The sequence below is a fragment of the Meriones unguiculatus genome, chromosome 12 (assembly GCF_030254825.1).
Source record: "Meriones unguiculatus strain TT.TT164.6M chromosome 12, Bangor_MerUng_6.1, whole genome shotgun sequence".
NCBI lineage: Eukaryota > Metazoa > Chordata > Mammalia > Rodentia > Muridae > Meriones > Meriones unguiculatus.
The window spans coordinates 30,439,537-30,460,841 of NC_083360.1; the positions used below are offsets into that span (position 1 = coordinate 30,439,537).

A 21,305-nucleotide genomic window follows, 5' to 3' on the forward strand; every position below is an offset into this window, starting at 1 on the left:
TGATGTTGGCCACAGGCCTTCACATTACTACACCCGTACCCACACTCCCAAACAAATCCCACAAAAAAGACCGACACAGAAAAACTGCACATAGTAACAGCACTTCACCTTCACCTTGCAAACTTTCTCCAGACCGCAAAAGTAAATCGGTGGGTGTTCCCGCTTTTTAGAACTGGAACCTCACCATGCTGCTTTTCCTTTTCTTTCTCTTGAGACAGGGTTTCTCTGTGTAGTCCTGGCTGTCCTAGACTCACTTTGTAGACCAGGCTAGCCTCGTACTCATAGCGATCTGCCTGCCTCTGCCTGTGCTGAGATTAAAGGTGTGTACCACCACGCTAAGCTAACATGCTTTTTCAACTTGTAAATTGGTATAAAAACCTTTGCTTCTTTTCAACTGGGATCAAGTGTTAGAAATAGATTTGGTTGGTGCACGCCTATAATCCCAGCACTCAGAGAGGCAGAGGTAGCAGGCAGCTCTCTGGATTCAAGTCCAGGAGAGCCAAGGCTACGCAGAGAAATCCTGTCTCAAAAAAAAAAAAAAAAAAAAAAAAAAAAAACCAAACAAACAAGAAGGGAGGAGAGAGAGAAATAGATCAGTATGATGGTTTGACTAGGAATGGCTGTTAGGAAACGTGTGTCTGTGAAGGTTCACAAATTACACCACGAGACCAGTTCCACGTGGGAGGTTTATTAGGGGAAGGGAAAAAGAGGTCGCAGAGAAGGCTCCAGGAGTTCTCTTATAAGGTGATCCAGGACATGCGCAGGTCGTTCCAGGTGATCGGCGGGTGGTCTTGGTGGCTTCACAAATGCCCGATAACCGGTTTGTCAGGTCCCTTGGGGCTGGCCGTCTTTAAAATAAAATAAATTCCCAAGTTCTCCCTACAGCGGAGCTGGTTGGTAACTCGGCCTCAGCGCGGCTGAGGAGGGGGGATGACCAGCTGTAGGCAAGCCTATCCCCGGGTGCAGGATGGGCAAAGGGGAGGAGGAGAGAATTCAACACTGCGAAGCTAGGCTGTGGAGGACGCGGCCGGTGATCTCTGCAGACCTTCGCCCACTGGGCAGCCCACAGGGCACTGCAAGGCAGGACTCCGAGCGGCGCACCTTGACCTCACACGGGTGCGACTCAACTCGGCCTTACGTCATTGCCCGGCGCCGCCTCGGTGAGCTACGGAAACCCAGAGGCCTCCTCACGGAGGCTCGCTCCCGTTGTCGCGCCTCGGCTGGAAGCCTCCAGAAGGTGCGGCCGTCCGCAACCGCACTTGTCAGTCGCTCGAGGCCCCGCCCCGCGCCAACGGGCGCCGCCATGTTGGGGGTCCTCGCTGGGGACACGTAGGCGTCCGCGTAAGATGCCGGCCGGTGCGCGCTGCTGTCCCCAAGATGGCGTCCATGCGGGAGAGCGACACGGGCCTGTGGCTGCACAACAAGCTGGGTGCCACGGACGAGCTGTGGGCGCCGCCCAGCATCGCGTCCCTGCTCACCGCTGCGGTCATCGACAACATCCGCCTGTGCTTCCACCGCCTCTCGTCCGCCGTGAAGCTCAAGCTGCTGCTCGGAACCCTGCATCTTCCGCGCCGCACTGTGGACGAGGTGAGGGCGCGGGCCGGCTTCTCTCCGGCCGGAGCGCTGCTCCTGCCTCCCGCCAGCATCTGCGCCGTACCCTGGCCTTCTCCCGCTGGCCGCGAGCATCTCCGGGTCGGCGCCGCCGGGCCTCCCCACGTAGCCCCGACGCCTTCATTCCTCCATCCGCCGGGGCGCTGTCTGCGGTCGTGGGTCGGGAGCCCAGGGCCGGAATAGCCCTCAGCCAGGCCGGCCCGGCCCGGAGGACTGGACTCTACAGCTCCGAAGCTACTCTTGGTTTGGGGCTTTTAGCGCAACTTTCTAAGTGACAGTTGTTTTTGCCTTACCAAGTTCAGTCTGCTTAGCTTCATCTCTATTCTGTGGATTCTTTTCAGTTCATTCTTTATTCACATTGCAGCTTTCTTTTCAACATGTACGGTGCTTTGCAAATACATACACAAATAATACATGTACAGAGTGTCACTGTGCAGCCCAGTTTCACCTCCAGCCTCTGGAGGGCCGGGATTCCACGTCTGGGCCACCACATCTGATGGCAAAAACACCGAAGTACCTTAGTTTTTAAACATTCCTAGTTATTACTGTATTTTTATATCATTAAGGTAGTTTTTGCCCTATACCGTTTACACAGAACTGCGTATTTATTCACTTTAACAAATACTAATAGCTAATTATTGACCCACACCTGTTATCTCCACACACGAGAACAAGGCTGGATCCTCCAGAGCACCTCCTTTCTTCTCTCTCTTCCCGGCTGGAGTAATCATTTGTCTCCTGCTGCCCCCACGGCTATCAATTGTATGTGCATTCCTAGCAGGAATATTTGGCTTTTTGCCTCGTTTGACCTTAATGTGGCAACATGTTACCATATTACATGCATTCTCGGTGTGGTGTGGGCGTGTCTTCTGTTGGGCAGATTCATCCAAGTTGTTGCAGAGTTTGGTTTTTCCCTGCCTTCCGGTGTTCGTTCTCCAAGCACACAGCACATGAATGATTAGGTTGTGGCTAATTTTTTGTTGTTGTTTTCATTTTTTTCTTTCTCTGTTTTGTTGTGTTTTTTTCCTGTTCCATGTTGCGTGTTCTGTTGTGACTCATACCAACATATGTTCAGGTGAATTTAAGAAGTAGAATTGGAGGTAACAAGATTATGCCATGTGGCTTTTCAAAGTGGTTTTGTCAAATTACACTTACTTTTAAAATTACAAATTACTTGACCTACCAAAAATGTTCAAGTAAATGTGTGGATATTACTAAGATTGTTGAACTTTATGTCATTTGCGTATTTGACTGTTTTTTTGTGAGTTGTCCAGTTTTCCCCCAATGGGTGTTTTTTTTTTTTTTTTCTTGTTTTGGAGGAATATTCTTTTTTTTTTTTTTTTTTAAAGATTTATTTATTTTATGTATATGATTCTGTCTGCATTTACATCTGCCAGAAGAGGGAATCAGTTCACATTACAGATGGTTGTGAGCCACCATGTGGTTGCTGGGAACTGAACTCATGACCTTTTGAAGAGCAGACAGTGCTCTTAACTGCTGAGCCATCTCTCCAGCCCCGGAATATTCTTTTTTAATACATGCTGACTACTATCCTAGTTCACTGACGTGTCACAGCTGTTTCCAAGTATGGTTTAATGTGATGGGAATTTTGGTTTCCTTGTATGTTATGTAAATATGCTTTTGTTTTAATCCCAGGTGTGGGATTTTAGTTGGGCTATAGTTTGTTCACAGCTGTTAATTGTCATGTGCCAGGCGTGACCTTTGCCAGCTGGTAACGGCCTTCCACATGCCCCAGGGCAAAGGGTGTGGTTTAGGACTCTGAGAATAGAAATATGAGGCCAAGAAAGGGGGTGGGAGTGGGGGTGTCGGTGTCGTTCCGTGTTAGAGTGTGTCGTGGAGCAGTTTGCAGAGAACAGAGATGGTGTGCTGGTTTAGCACAGACAGACAGAGAGAACTGCTTCGGGGGCGGTGGTGTGAAGGAGCCTGCTGGCTGTGTCTGCAGTTGATGGAGATGGGTAAAGAGCCCTAAAAGAAGCCTGGACCCTAAATTGCCAGGAGACTTAAAGGGGTCTGGGCCTCCCCTACCCACTAACCATTTTTCTTAAGGTTGTGGGGTGGCGGAAGGGAGGTAGAGGCCTGGACAACCCGAATAAAGTAAGTTTTATAAAAGACCACTACTGTCGGCTTTCTGCTGCAGCTAGGCTCTCTGAATGAAGTGCCTGGTTCCAGGTGGTGGTTGGCCTCTTCTCCCCTGTGGTAGGTGCCTGATTGGCCTTGTTCAGGAAGTGCTCGGTCCTTGAGGCCAGTCACCTGTGGTATCTTAGCCCTGTGCTTTACCGCACTTACCTCAGTCTTCCGTTGGCTGGGCTTGGAGTTTCGAGCAGCTGAGTTCAGTTTTACCTGTGGCTGTGTGAGGGCCCAGCACCACCTGCAGATGACTGTCTTTTTCCGCCCTGTTGCTTCTGCTTCTGTTTGTTTTTTTAAAGTCATTTGTGTGTCATGCTAATAACTAGCCAAACTACTTACTGTCACTTTATTGTTAGTGTGTTTTGATGTGTGACATAGAGAGCAAACAACCCTCTACTTAATCTTCAGAAATGGCTTTAGCTTTTTTGGCCCCTGACACTTAATGTCTGTCAGTCTCTCTCTTAGTGTGTTTGTGTATCTCTTTTGTTTTTACATGTTCATTCATGAGTGCACATGTGTGTGGAGGTCAGAGGTCCAGCTTGGGTGTCTACCTCAGTTGCTCTGCATCTATTTTTTGAGACAGTTTCTCACTGAATCTGGAACTAATGCCTTTGGCTAGCCTGGCCAGCCAGCATACCACTGGGCTTCTCCTGTCTTCACCTCTGTAATGCTGGACTGTTGGTATGCATCCACTGAGCAAGGCTTTTTATGTGGGTGTGGGGATCTGAACTCTGGTCCTCAGGCTTGGTTTGGACTGAGCCATGTTGTCAACTCATGGTGTAAATAAAATTGTATTAATAATATAGTCTTGTAGTCTAGACATTTGGACACTTATTTAGAACCATTATTGTAGTAAATATAAAAAAGGTATTGGGCTATCTAATGTTTATTATTATCCCTATCATATCATACCTGCTATCACAAATAATAAGACACAGACACCTGTTTGATTTATAATTGCCTTATTTATCCTTGGGCTGGGCAGATATTTTATTTAGAGTCTCGGTATCCTCACCATCCATCTCCCAACCCCATCCCATCATATCTTATAAATACTTGCTTTTCTTCTTCATCTGGGACTTTTCACACCATTGTTGGAAGTCCTTTCTCTCGGTTTTTTTCTCCATGCTAACCCATCATAGTGTCTGCCTTCCTCTCTTCCAGTGTCTTGTTTCCTTTGATTCTCTCTGAAGCCTGGGAACCTTAGCCACGCCTATCCCATTCTGCCCTGCCCAGGTATAGGCCATTTAATGAACCAATCAGGTATAATATTTTAGGCAGGTTTATACAACAAGGATGGGTGTAACCAGATTGTTAGTCCCAGTAATTAGCATTAGACCAACCTCCAACACATTATTAAGTTCTGTGATTCTCTTGTATCTGTATAGTTCATATTTTTGTTTGCTAATGGTACATAGAAATACTTTAGGCTTTAGGTAAGGAGTGAATAGCACCTGGGCTGAGAACAGGCTGTTCTCTGTGTGAAATCAGGGTTTATTGGTGCTTTTCTTACCTTACTGTAGTCGGCTATCTGCTTTTACTGTTGAGCCTCCCCACTGTAACGGACTGGATTTGCCTGTTCTTCCTTATCAGCTGTTTTCTGTTTTTGGGGGGTTCCTGTTAATAGGGACTTTGTAGTTGTTACAGTTACCTTGTAACTGAACAGCAGGTGTTTTGCTGTTTGCTAACATTTTGTCCTTAGGTCTTTTGTTTTTTTTAAGAGTTTATACAGATTGTTTCACGTTATTATTTTCTTTTTTTTTTTTTAATTTTTCGAGACAGGGTTTCTTTGTCTAGCTCTGGCTGTCCTATATTCACACTGTAGACCAGGCTGGCCTTGAACTCACAGAGATCCACCCTGCCTCTGCTTCTCCGAGTGCTGGGATCATAAGTGTGTGCCACCACCACCCCATATTATTTTTATTTTCAAGACAGGGTTACTCTGTGTAGTCCTGGCTGACCTGAAACTTGCTCTGTAAACCAGGCTGGCCTAGAACTCAGAGATCACCTGCCTCTACCTCTTGAGTGCTTCAATTAAAGTCATGTGCCACCATACCTGGCTCTGTTTATTTTTAATAACAGTCTCACTCTGCAGCCCTGACTAACCTGGAACTCACAGAGCAATTCATCTGCCTCTGCCTCCTGAGTGCTGGAATTAAAGGCATGCACCACCATGTCTGGCCTTTGTGCTAGTTTTTATGTGACATTCATACTGGTGTGGTCACCCTTCTTCCTGGTGAAAGTGTTGGAGTGGTCTGAATGAGGATGTCCCCATAGGCTCTGGCATTTGAATCCTTGGCTCCCAGTTAGTAGAACTGTTTTGGGAAGCTTAAGGGGGTGTGGCCTTCCTAGAGGAAGTGAGTTGGGAGTGAGCTTTGAGATTTTATTTAAAGACTATGACTATTTCAAGTTGTTTTTTGTGTCATGATTGTGGTTTAAGATATGAACCCTCTCTGGGCAGTAGTGACACACACCCTTAATCCCAGCACTCAAGAGGCAGATGCATGTGCCTCTCTGAGTTAGAGGGTAGCCTGGTCTACAGAGTGACTTCCAGGACAGTCAGTGCTACACAGAGAAACCCTGTCTTGAAAAACCTGAAGCGTTGTTTGTTTGTGTGTGTGTGTGTGTGTGTGTGTATGTGTTTGTACCATCCATGTGTTTGCTGGCTACCACACCTCCCTGCCTTGGTCACGTTGTTTTGTCACAGCAATAGAAAAGTACCTGAAACAGGGTTGTCTTAGTTTTCGTTCTTACTGTGGTAAACTTCCATAACAAGCACTTAGGAAGTGAAGTCTTTCAGCTTAACTTTATAGTCTTTCATGGAGAGAAGTCAGGGCAGGAACTCAAAGCAGGAGCCTAGAGGGGTGAGAACTGAAACAAAGGCCAGGGAGGAGGACTGATTACTGGCTTGCTCAACCTGCTTTCTTATAAACCAGGATCGCCCACTTGGGATGGCAGGACCTACAGCTGGCTGAGCCCTCCCACATCAATCATAAATCAAGAAAATAAGTCTGGTGTGGTGGTACGTTCCTTTAATCTTAGCACTCAAGAGGCAGAAGTAGGCCTCTTGAGTTCCAGGCCATGCAGAGTTATATGAGACTGAGTTCCAGGCCATGCAGAGTTATATGAGACTGTCTCATCAAAAAATGAAGATGAGGAGGATGAAGTAGTCCCCCAAACTTGCCTGTAGGTCAGTCTTAAGGGGACCTTTTCTCAGTTGAGGGTCTTTCTTTCCAGGTGACTCTAGTTTCTGTTGAGTTGACAACAGTTGACCCCTTGTCATTCATCTTAATACACAAACACATGACTGTTAAAACGTAACCTTTCCCTTTTTTCTTTTTTGTCTCACAAATAATGTTAATATTAATGTCAAAATATAAAATACGCTTAATGTTTTTAGTCCCACGGCCTTTTGTTTTGTTTTTCAAGACATAGTTTTTCTGTATGGCCCTGGCTGTTCTGGAACTCTCTCTACCTGCCTTTGCCTCCTGAGTGCTGGGCTTAAAGGCATGCACCACCACCAGCTTGGTTTAGCCACATAATTTATTTTTAAAGCTTTTTTTTTTTTTGAGTATTTGCTTCACGTATGTACATGAAACACATCACTTTAAAAATCCAAGCTCCCTGTAAATCCAGTATTGCAAAGTATAAAGGGGCTTACTCTTGACCCTCTGGGTTCCCAAGGGCTTGGGCAGCTCTACCTCCCTTCCTCTGCCATCCACAGCGCATGCAGCTTGTTTTGTAAGCTCATAGCCCACACTCGCTCTACTCAATTTCTGCTGCTCTTGGTTGTTCCTGTGGTACTGGCATCTACAATAAGCTGGCTTCTCCATAGGCTGACCTTTACCAATGGCCTCTTGAACTCTATTCAGGGACTTTGGCACTACTACATGGTGCCATACCTCACCTGTTCCCCGTGACTCCTTCAGTCCTGCAACTCTCATGCCACGAAAGCCAGCAACACCTGGGAGGCTTGTACTTTACCAAATTCAGCTGCCAGCTTAAGATGCAGCCTTTTCTCCACTCTACCACGGCTCTGTGTGCTGACCTGAAGGAAACATTTCCCAAAAGGTTTTGCCTTAATGATGCTATTAATTGATGATGTTTCTTGTTAACCACAGCTGATTCTTCAGCTCCAGCTGACCAGAGACCACAGATTCTCAATTGTCAATCGATAGCCTTTGCTTCTCTTTAAAAGTTCACATGCCAGGCCTCTATGATCTGCAGCGCTTTAAACCTTCCTACTCCTATCTTCCAAGCTCTCCTGACAGCCCACTAAGCTCTGATCACTTAATGGCTTTTCCATCTTAAAGTTCAATGGGTCTTTTCGGGCCACATACTGATCTCCGTCTCCACATGCAGCAGTCTCCACATGGCACCCTGAAGCGTTTCTCTCTGTATGTCTGCTCCAAACTGCCACACACCAACGCTGAACACCACACAGAACACCACCTCTTCTCTTTCTCAGCCCTCATATCTATACCCTGAGTCCTAGACCATGGCTCTCTCCGTGCCTCTCACTTTTACTTTGCTGAGATACATTCTCAGATGAAGGGAGTTGCCCGTACATAGGATTCACTCTACCATTGATCTCAATATATCTCTAGCCCCATGGCTTGTACTTTTAAATTCTTTCGTATTGTGTTTTTAAATTTTACTTTGTATGTGGTCATATATCTGTATATGGAGTGTCCATGCTATGCGTACATGTAGAGATCAGAGGACACTTGTGAAAGTTGGTTCTCTTTTTGTAACATGTGGGTCCCAGGGATTGAACTCGGCTCTTTAGGTTTTGTAGCAAGCCCTTTTATCACTGAGCCATCTCACCAGCCTCTTAACTTTTTTGTTAAGAATTAGATAGAAACCTGGTGTGAAATGTTATGGCTATGATTCCAGTACTCAGGAGGCTGGTCCAGGAAGATCCAGGCCAGCCTGGGTTATAGATTATAAGACCTGGTCCAAAAAAAGGGGAAGGAGAGGTCTAGACAGATGCTTCAATGGTATAAGATACTTTCTGCTTTTGCAGAGAGCCTGGGTTCATTTGCCAGTACCTATGTGACAGCTCACAACTATCTGTAATTCCAGTCCCAGGAAATCTGATGCCTTCTTAGGGCCTCTGTGGCCTCTGCATGCACTCATGCTCATAAAAGAAAACACAATCTCAGTAAATGGTAAGGAGCAAAGAGAAAGACATTAGGTGTGCTTTCTTATCTCTTGGCATCTTGGGTAAGTGTCTGATCTGCCCTCTCAGGTTCTGTTCTGTTGGGAATCTGAATCCAGGGCCATATTATATGTCACCCTGTCTTAGTTAGGTTTACTATTGCTGTGATGAAGCACCATGGCCAAATAGCAAGTTGGGGAGGAGAGGGTTTATTGGGCCTACATGTATACATTGTAGTCCATCACTGAAGGAAGCCAGGACAAGAACTCAGACAGGACAGGAACCTGGAAGCAGGAGCTGATGCCGAAGCCATGGAAGGGTGCTGCTTACTGTCTTGCTTCCCTTGACTACTTTCTTAGAGGACTCAGGACCCCAGGGGTGGCCTCACTCACAATGGTCTGGGCTTTCCCCCATCAATCACTAATTAAGAAAATACCTTTTACCTGGATCTTATGGCGACATTTTTCTCAATTGAGGTTCTCTCAGATAACTCTAATGTTGTCAGGTTGGCCTAAGACTAGCCAACACACACCCTATCCCCTTCTGGATTTGTGGAATGTGTGCACATGTCCTTGACTGCAGCTGGATGCAAGATAGGAAGCTTGTCTGCCATGTACCTTTGGAGGTAGTCCTGACAGAGGGTAAGGGGCTTGGTTATCACCTGTTCTGTTAGTGCCTGTGGTAAGCACAGTGAGAGTATGACCCAAGAGAGCTTTTTGTTTATGGTTTTAACTCGGTGTATAAGTGACTGTATTAACTTGGGCTGCCATTACATTACAGCTATCCCTCAGTAACTCTAGGGCATCACTTCTGAGCCCAGGATACTCAGGTGCCCGCTGTATAATGGCATAATCGTGTGTTTAGATTGTCTTTACAGCATTCATGATCTCTAGTATAACTAACTGTGCAGCATTTTCTGTGGAGTGGTGTCAAGAAAAGAGCACACACACATTTAGTGAGCACCCTTTCTTTACAGTTTTTCCAATTGAATCCACAGGTGTGGGACGAATGGGTTTGGAGGTCTGACAGCATCTAGTACTGAGTGGTTTGAACCCATGTTTTGTTGCTTCTGGAAGTGGAGTTCCTGAGATCCCAGGGGCAACCATCCCCTAAATCTCCGCAGGAGTCTCTCTTCCCAGCTTGTAGGCCATTGCCATTTTCCCAAGCCCTCTTGAGGTGACATGGTAGATGGGGCACCCTGTCAGACCTCCAGAGCCCTAACTCAAATCCTGTTGTCTCCCAAAGGCCCTCTCTGAGAATGTATGGCCTGGGGCTTTACTGTTGTTCCAGTGTCTGTGTCTCCCCTGGGTTGGTACATTGAATTCTCAACCCGTTCAGTAACATACTGAGAGCTTAAGCAGCAGAATGGGATTATGCCCCTCTAGGACGATGGGATGTGTCAGAAATCCACCCTTAGTAGACACATCTGCTACCACCTTGTTTTCCACTTCTGAATCGCTAGGCCTGTGCGGTATGTATTTGTTCCAAAGATCTCACTGTGTAACCCTGGCTGGTCTGAAACTCAAAAAGATCTGCTTGCATGGCATGTGCTTTTATGTGTAAAATTAAAAGTAGGGGCTTTTCTAATAATCCACCCTTGCTCCCAAATTTATTTCCAGATTTGTGTTCTGCCTGTGTGTGTGTTGCCTGCATGCCAGAAGAAGGCACCAGATCTCATTATAGATGGTCATGAGCCACCATGTAGTTGCAAGAATTCAACTCTGGACCTCTAGAAGAGCAACCAGAGCTCTTAACCTGAGATAGCTCTCCATTCCCTATTATATTTATTAATAAGCTTCAAGCACTATAGCTGGGCAGGTTTTTAATTAGCACAGTCTTACATTTTGAATCTTATATTTTGTTGTAACTGCCCAACCAAAGTGCCTTATGCAAGCATAGGAACAGTCTGGAAAACTGTGGGAGATCCTGGGTAATGGGCCATCACAGCCTAACAAAGGTTATAGCAGATCAGGGAAGTCGATGGCCTTGTATTCAGGCAGGATAGATGGAGGAAGCAAAGGCCATGTGGAGCCGTGGGCCTTGAGGGTTATCACAGTGGTTCCTGCCACAGGCCACCCAGAGCAAAAATGTGAAAATGGGTAGGTTCATCACAGGGGACATTTTAAGCTGTTCCAGGAGGGCAAATGAGGCTGGTAGCATGTAGTCAGTATCTTCTGTCTTGGCAGATGAAGTGTGCTTTGATGGATATCATCCAGCTGGCCACCCTGGACTCGGATCCCTGGGTCCTCATGGTGGCTGACATTCTGAAGTCCTTTCCTGACACGGGCTCATTGAATCTGGACCTCGAGGAACAGAACCCCAATGTTCAAGACATCTTAGGAGAACTTAGAGAAAAAGGTAAGTAGCCTGGCTTTATTTTGCAGTAAGAGGAAGGGGCTATGTTCTCGGTTATTAGTATCACGCTGTTGGTCTAAGTGTGCTGTGGCCCCTTGACACTGGCTGTCCTTCCCCGCGTGCCTCAGTCTGACTCACCACAGCTCAGCCCTACTGTGAGTTCTATGTCTGAAATTATGGCTCATCCGTGATTTCCTTGGCCATAAGCTCCACCAGAGTGAAAACCCTGTAGGTTGTGTCTCCAAAGCCTAAAACATTCTTTGTCCTGAAGTAGATACTCATAAAAAAAATACCAGCAAATAAACTGCTAGGCTATGAAGTGAAAACTAGAAAACAATCCATGTGGTTTTAGAGAAGTGATAGTAGGATTGTCTGTGCCTTTGATGCTCTACCTCTTTGGAGAATCAAAACCTTTGCCTTGAACTCTTTCAGAAAGGTGGAATTGGGTAAATGTCCATATTGAATGGTGGGGCATCTTTTGGGGATATGCCCAGGAGTGGTATAGTTGGATCTTGAGGTAGCACTATTTCTAATTTCCTGAGAAAGCACCAGATTGATTTTCAAAGTTATATTCCTACCAGCGATGGAGAAGGGTTCCCCCTTCTCCACAACCTCTCCAGCATACATTATCTCTTGAGTTTTTGACCCATTCTGATGGGTGTGAGGTGGAATCTCAGGGTCGTTTTGATTTGCACCCTAGTAAGGGGAGAAGGGGCTGTCTCTGACATGAACTCAGTGGCTGGCTCTTTGATCACCGCCCCCTGGGGTGGTGCAGCCTTGCCAGGTCACAGAGGAAGATGATGCAGCCAGCCCTGATGAGACCTGATTGGCTTGGGACAAATAGGAAGGGGGGGAAGGACCTCCCTATCAGGAGACTAGGGAACGGGCATGGGGGGGGGAAGGGCATAGGGAAAAGAGTAGGTGGAACTGGGAGGAGATGAGGGAGGGGGCTACAGCGGGATACAAAGTGAATAATTTGTAATAAATAAGTATTTACAAAAGAAAGAAAGGTGAAGTTGGAGGCTCAAGCTCACACAGCAACAGGGCTGCTCGAGAGGCTTGAGGATGTTTTAGGGTTTTGTTGATTCCAGTTGCAGACTGGGAACATTGGCTTGCACAGGTCACATGGCCCTGTTGGGGGTTGGTTCTCCTGGGAACGGGAAGATGAGGCAGTTCATTTCTCATGGGTCTGCTTCGCAGTTGTGTAACTGATTGGAGCACCCCTTGGCATTTTGTTTAGGCTTCAGCCTCTTGGTGACCACATTGAGTCAGGAAGCATGCGTTGGTGGCTTTGTAAGAATGCAGCTGAGCAGTGTCAGGAAAGACCACTAGGGCTTTAGTCACAGGGGAGGGCTGTGGTAGCCACATGCTTGTTCCTCTTGCTGTTGAGGCCACCTTGGAGTGAAGGTGCACGAGGCTGCTCTCCATGCTGCTGTACACTGCATGCCTGTGGCTCCTGGACCTCCACAGCTCAGTGGCTTGCAGCTGACATAACTGATGCACCTGGATGGTCTTGGGTTCTAGGAATGGAGGAACTGAAATAATGGGGACCATAGGGGGTTGAAACCAAAGCAAGAAGCTGCTATGGTGGTAAATAATGAAAGCCTCCAGGGAGCCTTCTACATGTGAGCTGTGGAGGTAACAGCCTGAGCTCTCTGGTGTAAGAGCTCTAACTTCCTGTGCCTATCAACTTCCTCTGGCTCTCCACAGTAAGCGAGTGCGAGGCATCTGCCATGCTACCACTGGAGTGCCAGTACCTGAACAAGAATGCCCTGACAACCCTTGCTGGGCCCCTCACCCCGCCAGTGAAACATTTTCAGCTGAAGCGGAAACCCAAGAGCGCCACTCTGCGGGCAGAACTGCTACAGAAGTGTGAGTGCCTGAGTTAGGACAACCCTGCACTTTCTCTGGTGTTTCACATATTTTACTTTACAAGAGCTCAAAAAGATATCAGAGGTTTCCATGTTAGCCATTGCTGTTTAGAAACATGTATTAGAGACCTCAGGGTTTGCAGATATGGTGCCTGTGATCTCACAAAATGGAATCTATGCTGGTCAAGACGGTGTGGGTCCCTCATGGCGGCCCATTGGTGTAAGGCTGCTGCTTGTATCCTGACCTGGGGCTTGAGTCACATCTGGTCTCTCTCATAGATGTAGCATGGTTTCATTAAGTGCTTTCCCAAATCATGTCTTAGGAAAATTTATGTGGAAGGCGCTTGCTTGCTGGAGAAAGGGCACAGAGGTGTCCTCCAGCCAGATAACATTAAAACATAGGTTTTAAGCCAGGTGCACTGTGTGCCTGGGTCACACACCTCCTTGAGATACAGAAAAATCACGTGAATACACACTGGCTTAAGACCAGTGTAGGGTACAGGGGTTCACTCCTGTAATCCCAGCAGTCAGGGAGGCAGAGGCAGGGCGATCTCTGTGAGGCCAGCCTAGTCTACAAAGTGAGTCCAGGACAGCCAAGGTTACACAGAGAAACCACAGCAAACAACAACAACAAAAATTTTTTTGAAAAAGCCAAAATGAAAAGAGAGAGAGAGACCAGCCTAGGCAACATATATCTCATTTTGGCAAAATAATACAAAAACCCAACAAATGAAAAAAATTAAAAATAAAAAACATGGGTGTCCATAAACTGTTATTTTGGCAATTGACATTACTAATAATTATTAGCAACAAATAACGAATTATGAAGAGCTCTGTTTTTGTTTTGTTTTGTTTGTTTTTGCATTGTTTTGGGAAAGAGTTTCACTGTGTAGCATAGGCTAGCAAGGCTTTTCCCTCCTCCTGCCTCAGCCTCCTGAGTGCTAGGCTTACAGGCCAGCACATGCCTTGTTTATAGGAACCTAAGGAAGACATCAAGACACGACAGTGATCTGGGCTCTCTACTGTCTGGTAGCTCTGTGGAGCCCAGGCCGACCCAGCTACTCTGGAAGGCCTCTGCTCAGCTCCTCCACCCCAGGTGTCAGGAACTCAGTGGTCCTGCTGATGCACTGGGGCTAACCCTGTCCTCCAGCGTTTCTAAGCCACTTGAGGAAAGTCTCTTGTTTCTTTCTCATATTTGTGTATAACTCTGTGAGGGGCATCTTAGGCTGAGCCTGGCTGTAAAGACAGCTATGGAGACCTGTAAGATTCATCTCCTCTGGCTCCTGGTTCCCTGGGATGCAACAGGTGGCTGTGATGACTCTGGAGCCACTTATGTGTTAATTTCCTGACACAGAAAGCCTTTGCCTTATTTAAGCTTATGTTTAGCTACTCAGTGAACAGGGGAAGGCTTATTCAGACAAAATGACCTTACAACAGATGGTGGGTTTTATTGTTTGATATTCAGTTTTATTACATCAGTCATTTCCCTTTCTTTAACATTCAGCTCTTTATTATAGTTCTTACTTGCTCTGCTGAGAGCAGAACCTACCTCACTGCTGTCTTGAATGTCTCATCACTACCCTTGGTGGTATTTTCTTGGCTTAGGTCCATCACTTTAGAAAGCTAATGCACACAATTTAGAGGGAAATTTAATATTTTCTCTTACGGGACACAAGAAGAGGAAAACTTTCCGTAATACTAGCCTTGATGTTAGTTCTTCCATGCCACAGAGTCACAGGGGAATGGAGCAGAGTTGGGCAGGGGTCAGAGAATCCATGGGTGACGACAGGCGGACAAATCAGGGGCATCCCAGGGGAAAGACTTAGCCATGTGTTGGTTTCAGGTTTTCTGTCCATTTAAGGGCTGCCTTCAGGATGCTGCCTTCTGTCCCGAGACAAGCTTTGGTTACCAGAGCAAAGGGAAGGCCAGTGCAGTGCTATTCCTTTTGGAGGAGATGTAGTGGGGATTTAGATGGTCTTTAACTAACTCTTGCCCAAACAGTGTTCTCAGAAGCACCTAGCAGCAGGCACCCAGAAGCCATGCAGTAAGCACTGGGCCACCCTCCCCCTTTCTTGCCAGGAAAACCAAAGCCCCACATGCTGTAGCTCATTTTCATTTCTCATGTTGCCATTCTGTTCCATCTTGCTGCCCTGGAGACAGTGATTAAAATCAAGGAAAAATCAAATATCTCAAAAGCTCTAACAATCACAAAGTAGCAAAAAAAAAAAAAAAAAGAAAATTCTGCTTAATTCTTAGCATAATGGTAAATTATACAGGCAATGATTTATAAAAACAAAAACAAGTACCAGGAAATAGTTCTTCCTTTTTTTGTTTTTTTTTAAGGAATTATCTATAAAGTTGAGTGATTTCTGGCTGCATCCTTGCTGGATTATACAAAGAAGTTACCTTGGATATATTTATGAGTCACTTTTGTTGAGGTTGCTTTATGGACTGAGAGGGCCTATAAGTGACCTTTGACCCTGTGGCTTTCTTCTCATAGCCACTGAGACAGCCCAGCAGCTGAAGAGAAGTGCTGGGGTGCCATTCCATGCCAAGGGCCGGGGGCTGCTCCGCAAGATGGACACTACAAGTAAGGCTACATGTGCTCTCAAGCCAGTGTTGTTACTTGCCAGGTAGGATGGTTTGACTTGAAAGGTATGACTTTTCCTCACCAGAATGATCACTCGGACATTAGTCGTGAGGGTGAGGCCCACTGGCTCTGTAGTGAGTTCATATGTCTGAGGATAAGCAAGGCCATGAGCAGACTTGCCTGGGAAAAGGAAGGAGGCCATATGTGGTAAGCCAAACCAACAGAGCAGTTGGTTGTGGAGGAGTCGAACGCTGAACCCCTTTCACCTGTGGCCACCCTCTTGGGTGTAACAGTTGTGGCAGGTGGCTAGGCTGAGCGCCCAGGGCAAGTTTCCAAGCTGGAGGATCACACAGCAGTTTGGCCCTTCATGCGTGTGTCTATATAAATTTGCATTTAGCATTGTATTACACACAAGAAGACAGGGCTCCACTAGAACCATGTCCAGGGCCCAGTGGGCAGGACAACTGTAAAATAAGGGGAAATCTGGCATCTTGGCATAGCAAGTTCCTATAACCCCAAAGCTGGCACATAGCTAGTGGAGAGTCTTGGTTTGGCTGACCGTTCTGCCATTATGACTGCAGGGCATTGTTCTGTCCTTGGTGTGGTCTGCTGCTGTAGCATAGGCTCCCCCTTGCTTTCGTTGCCGCTGAGCACAGACACTCCCCAAACTTCTTTGAGAAGGAATAGGCTAGCCATCACTGTGTACCCTGCCTCTGACCCAGCATGTGACATAAGGCATCCTGAGGGGTGACAGATGGATATAGGTACACAGTGGCACAGAACTCCGGTATTTTCCTGGGACACAAGGATGAGGTATAGTAGGGACAGTTCCTTCAATGGGTGCCCCTCCTGTGGAAAGTTAGTGTTCTGAGAGACTTGATATTATAAGGTCACACAGCTGAAGATACTTGCCTTTGTTCTTATCAAAAATGTCAGTTTGGGGTGTCGTCGCTCTTCTGAGCAGAGTTTGATACCTGGATAGTTCTTGTCCCACAAGGTCTGCAGGGCTCAGGAGGGCTCAGGTGTCACCTTCCCTTACTCCAGCCTTTGTAGAAAGGCGTCTTACACCTCCACATTGTTAAGCCTGGATCTTCCCAACAGACTTTCAGGGATGGCATTAGGCTTGTAGGGTCTGAATGGGTGTCCCTTCACCATAGTAATACTGGCAAAGACAGCCTCATGGGCTTTTTGTTTTTTGAATTATTTTATTATTTATGTATTTGGGTGTTTGTCTGTGTATGTGCTCCTGGAGGACAGAAGAGGGCACCAGATTCCTTGGAACTGGAGCTTATGTATAATAGATGCTAGGAATTGAACCTGGGTCTTCTGAAAGAACAGCCAGTGCACTTAACCACTGAGCCATTGCTCCAGCCCCCCGAGTTCTTTTTAGCACAGGATGAAATGTGCAAAGTACAAAATATGGTAGGAGACTAATTTTTCTGTAGGGCTTCCCTAAGGCAGAGGTGGCCTTGCACAGCCCTGTGCTCAAAAGGCTGCTGGGGCTCCCAGGGGCATTTTTATCACTGACATCAGTGTCTTTTTTGTAGCCCCTCTCAAAGGCATCCCGAAGCAAGCCCCCTTCAGAAGTCCTACCACACCCAGCGTCTTCAGCCCCTCTGGGAACCGAACACCAATACCACCTTCAAGGACACCACTGCAGAAAGAAAGGGGTGTGAAGGTGGGACATCCCTTCTCATGATCTTGGCAAGGCCAAGCCTCGATTCTCTGCTCTGTAATTAAAGTATGGCGTGTATTTATTTTGGCAGCTGCTGGATATTTCTGAGCTGAATACAGTTGGTGCTGGCCGAGAGGCAAAGAGGAGGAGAAAGACTTTAGGTATGTATGGAGTGTCGAAGGTCTGGAGGGAGGTTGGAGGCACTGCAGCTTCGCGTGCTGTGGTTGGTTCTACCTGTGTAGTATCTAGGTCCTTTGAGGTTCTTCAGGGCTTCCCTTCCTGGTCCAGTCTGCCTGTGTGCAGACACTGAGGACCAAAACTGCTCTACTTGTCTTGATGCTCATAAGGTGAAAAAATTTAGACTTGAGCACTGCAACTGGATGATAGTCTTGTCACCTAGCTCATATGAAAGCCCTAGTTCCCTAGCTAGTGCCACCAACAGACATAAATAAAAGTTTTTTAATATTTTTTTATTTATTTTACATCCTTACCACAGTGATGGGACTTTTCCCAGGAATTTTTTTTTTTTTTTAAAGGGGTGCGGAGTGGCTTTTTGGGACATCCTGGCCTCAAGTGCCAGGATTACAGGCTATAGTGCCTGACCCAGGGAATCATTTCTTTGCCTAGAGACCTGAGTGCACAGTGCTGTTTTGCACTTGGCCTACATAGAGGACACTTGTGACTTCTGAACTGGAGCTGGGTCAGACAGCCGCTAACCAGCTCTCTTCCTTTATTGGCAGACACAGAAGTGGTAGAAAAGCCCGCCAAGGAAGAGACAGTTGTTGAAAATGCTACCCCTGACTATGCTGCTGGCCTGGTGTCCACACAGGTAGGGTTTTGATGTGGTGCAGCCATGGACATGCTAAATGCCACGTAGCCGCTGCCAGTCCTGACACAGCCCAAATAATGTGCTCCCTCTTTTCCTGACCGATGGCCACTAAGGTGTTCTTTAAAAGTGTGTGTATACATGTGTGCAGATGTGTTTGCATATGTGAACATGTGTGTATATGTATGTTAGTTGTAGAGGGAGCCAGAGCTTGACTTGGGCATCAGCCTCAAAATAGGATTACTGCCTGGGGTGTCTCCATGCCACTGTGTCTCATTTCTCCTCACTGTCCATTGGGTGTAGTTCCAGTTTGAGGCCTCAGTTCCCTGAAGACCAGACATTGTATGCATGTGGAAAGGGTGACTCGCCAGAGTGGCTCTTCCCTGCAGTCTGTGGAAATAGAAGTGGGTGTTCAGGGACACGGGTGCATAGGTTGCATGTGTGGCGGCAGAGTGTGGCCCTGTTTCACGGTGTGGTCTCTGAGCCCATTTTCTTTGTGGTACCCTTTGCATTGCTGAACTGCTTTCCTGGATGTCAGTTTGCGAGCATAGGGTGATGACCATGGCTTGAGTTTGAAATCCATCGTCACTATAGCCAGGGGCACTGTCCCTGCCTGGGGATAGCGGTACCTGCTATCTTGTTCTGTTGATGGGTGGGGGCTGATAGAGGCTGCCCAGGCTACCCCAGGAAGGTGTACTGAAAGCCCGGCCTCTGCCTGGGGGGACCATGGCCTCTGTCTTCCAGAAACTTGGCTCTCTGAACAGTGAGCCAGCACTTCCCTCCACCAGCTACCTGCCCTCTACACCCAGTGTGGTGCCTGCCTCATCCTACATCCCCAGCTCTGAGACCCCTCCAGGTGAGTGGCAGCAGTATGCTAAGCCAGTCCTCCTCTCAACCCACACAGAGCTTGCCCTGGGGTTACCGGCTCACTTGGACACCTGGACTGAAGCTGGCATGCTCACCTAGGAAGGAGCCTTGCTCATATGGTGCTGCCCAGCATTAAGGCCCCTGTCCCATTGTATCTTCATCCCAGGCAGCAAGCCTGATTTGAGTGAACAAGTGGCTGCCAAGACTTTTGGCACCTGTTCTTTGGGTGGGTGGGAAGCCGAGGATTCTCTTCGTAGATGAGGGATATGGCACAGGGATCATTCTTTCAGGGTCAGACATAAGCTTGGGTTAGCCACTTGTTTAGGGGGTTGGCTCTATTGGTTAGTGGGTTACCAGCCTTCCTGAGGCAAAGAGCCGTAATAGGCTTGGGGAAACTGCTTTTCAGTGCCTTGTAAACCAGCACCAGAGTTGGGGGAACTTGTCATAGGCCAGGAGCTCACCAGCCCTGAACAATTTATCCGAGGGTCTAAAAGTGCCTGAGGACATGGGCTCTGCCTTGCTGGGTATTAAGAGCCCAGGGCTCATGTCCCTGGCTGTGAAGGCCATCGAGGGCTTCTGGGCAGCAGTGATGGGAGCAAGGCAGAGTGAGCAGACAGGTGTGGGACAATTGTTGTCTGGGCCTGGGAGGTGGAGCTGAGCCTGTTGCCTCTCCAGAAAATAGTGTCTGGGGCGGGCAGCCTGGGGGACCAGTCTGTGTTGAGTAGATTAGGAATGGTGACTCCCTTTCCTCGACAACTCTCCTTAATAAACCTGCTTTGCCTGCAGCCCCACCGTCCCGGGAAGCCAGCCGACCACCTGAGGAACCCAGCACCCCAAGTCCCACACTGCCAGCACAGTTTAAACAAAGGGCACCTATGTATAACAGTGGCCTGAGTCCAGCTACACCAACCCCTGCAGCACCTACCTCGCCTCTGACACCTACTATTCCCCCAGCTGTCATTCCCACTGCTCAGACACCCCCAGTGGCCATGGTGGCCCCTCAGACCCAGGCTCCTGCCTCTGTTCAGCAACCTAAGAAGAACCTGTCCCTCACGGTAGGTACCCTGGCAGGGCCCATGCTCATTAGATGATAGCATAGCTTTCCTGTTTGCAGTTGGGGGTGTTGTAAGATGAGCCTAGCAGGGGTAGTGAGTGGAACCAGGTAGCCCTGGCAGCCCAGGCATTCACATCCTTTCCTCACAGAGAGAACAGATGTTTGCTGCCCAGGAGATGTTCAAAACGGCAAACAAGGTCACTCGGCCAGAGAAGGCCCTCATCCTGGGCTTCATGGCTGGTTCTCGAGGTGTGTCTGTGCTACTAGGCCTGGGAGGTGGGGTGGGGGATGGGTTCCTTGGCCCCAGGCACCTGCCCAGCAACCCCTGCTCCCCACAGAGAACCCATGCCCGGAGCAGGGAGATGTGATCCAGATCAAGCTCAGCGAGCACACTGAGGATCTGCCCAAGGCAGACGGCCAGGGCAGCACCACCATGTTAGTGGACACAGTGTTCGAGATGAACTACGCCACAGGCCAGTGGACACGCTTCAAGAAGTACAAGCCCATGACCAATGTGTCCTGAGTGCTGTCTGTGCTGCTGCTTCTCACCAGGCCAGAGGACAAATTTTGCTGGCTCTGCTAAGCGATCTGAGCAGGTACTGAAGGATATGCTCCATCCAGCACCAGCCATCCACAGGCTACTGGGCCCCAGCCATTTCTCTGGGGAGTTTAGGCTTATTTTTTTATATTTTAATATGGGTTAGTTTTTTTGTGTGATTAAGATACTTTTTTTGGATTCAATATTACATTTTGAATGCAAACCAAAAAAGTTACTTCATAATTTTAGTGCCTGTTAGACTTACTTTTTTTATTTCTTCTTTAAAAAAAAAAAAAAAAAAAAAGCACTGGCTCAGAGGGCTTTCTCTGCTTGTGCATGCCCTCCCTCATGAGGTTGAGGGGACCAAAGGTAACCCTGGCAGCCCAGGGTGTCAGCAGGGCTTGACCTGATGCCACTGCCTGCCAGGGATTTGTATATGTCTTTTGTACAGTTGTAAACATTTCACACCTGTCTCTGGATACCTATTTTCATTGTAAAATGATCTGAGTATTAAAGTTTAGTTTTTCTAAAGAAAACTAACAGAGCTGTGTGTCAGGTTAGCTTGACTCCCTGCTCTGGAACCAAACCCCTCCTATACAGCTGTTAGCA

At 47.5% G+C, this 21,305-nt stretch overlaps 1 protein-coding gene across 1 annotated transcript; it reads left to right on the plus strand.

Moving 5' to 3' along the window:
* Positions 1 to 1,154: 1,154 nt before the first annotated feature.
* On the plus strand, positions 1,155 to 21,232 carry Nelfa (negative elongation factor complex member A). Its single transcript, XM_021651528.2, has 11 exons — positions 1,155 to 1,587; positions 11,107 to 11,278; positions 12,986 to 13,147; positions 15,647 to 15,736; positions 17,284 to 17,414; positions 17,503 to 17,572; positions 18,152 to 18,240; positions 18,982 to 19,093; positions 19,891 to 20,159; positions 20,308 to 20,407; positions 20,497 to 21,232. The coding sequence occupies exons 1-11, from the start codon at positions 1,378 to 1,380 to the stop codon at positions 20,679 to 20,681; spliced, it is 1,590 nt and encodes a 529-aa protein (XP_021507203.2). The 5' UTR covers positions 1,155 to 1,377; the 3' UTR covers positions 20,682 to 21,232.
* The last annotated feature ends 73 nt before the right edge of the window (positions 21,233 to 21,305 follow it).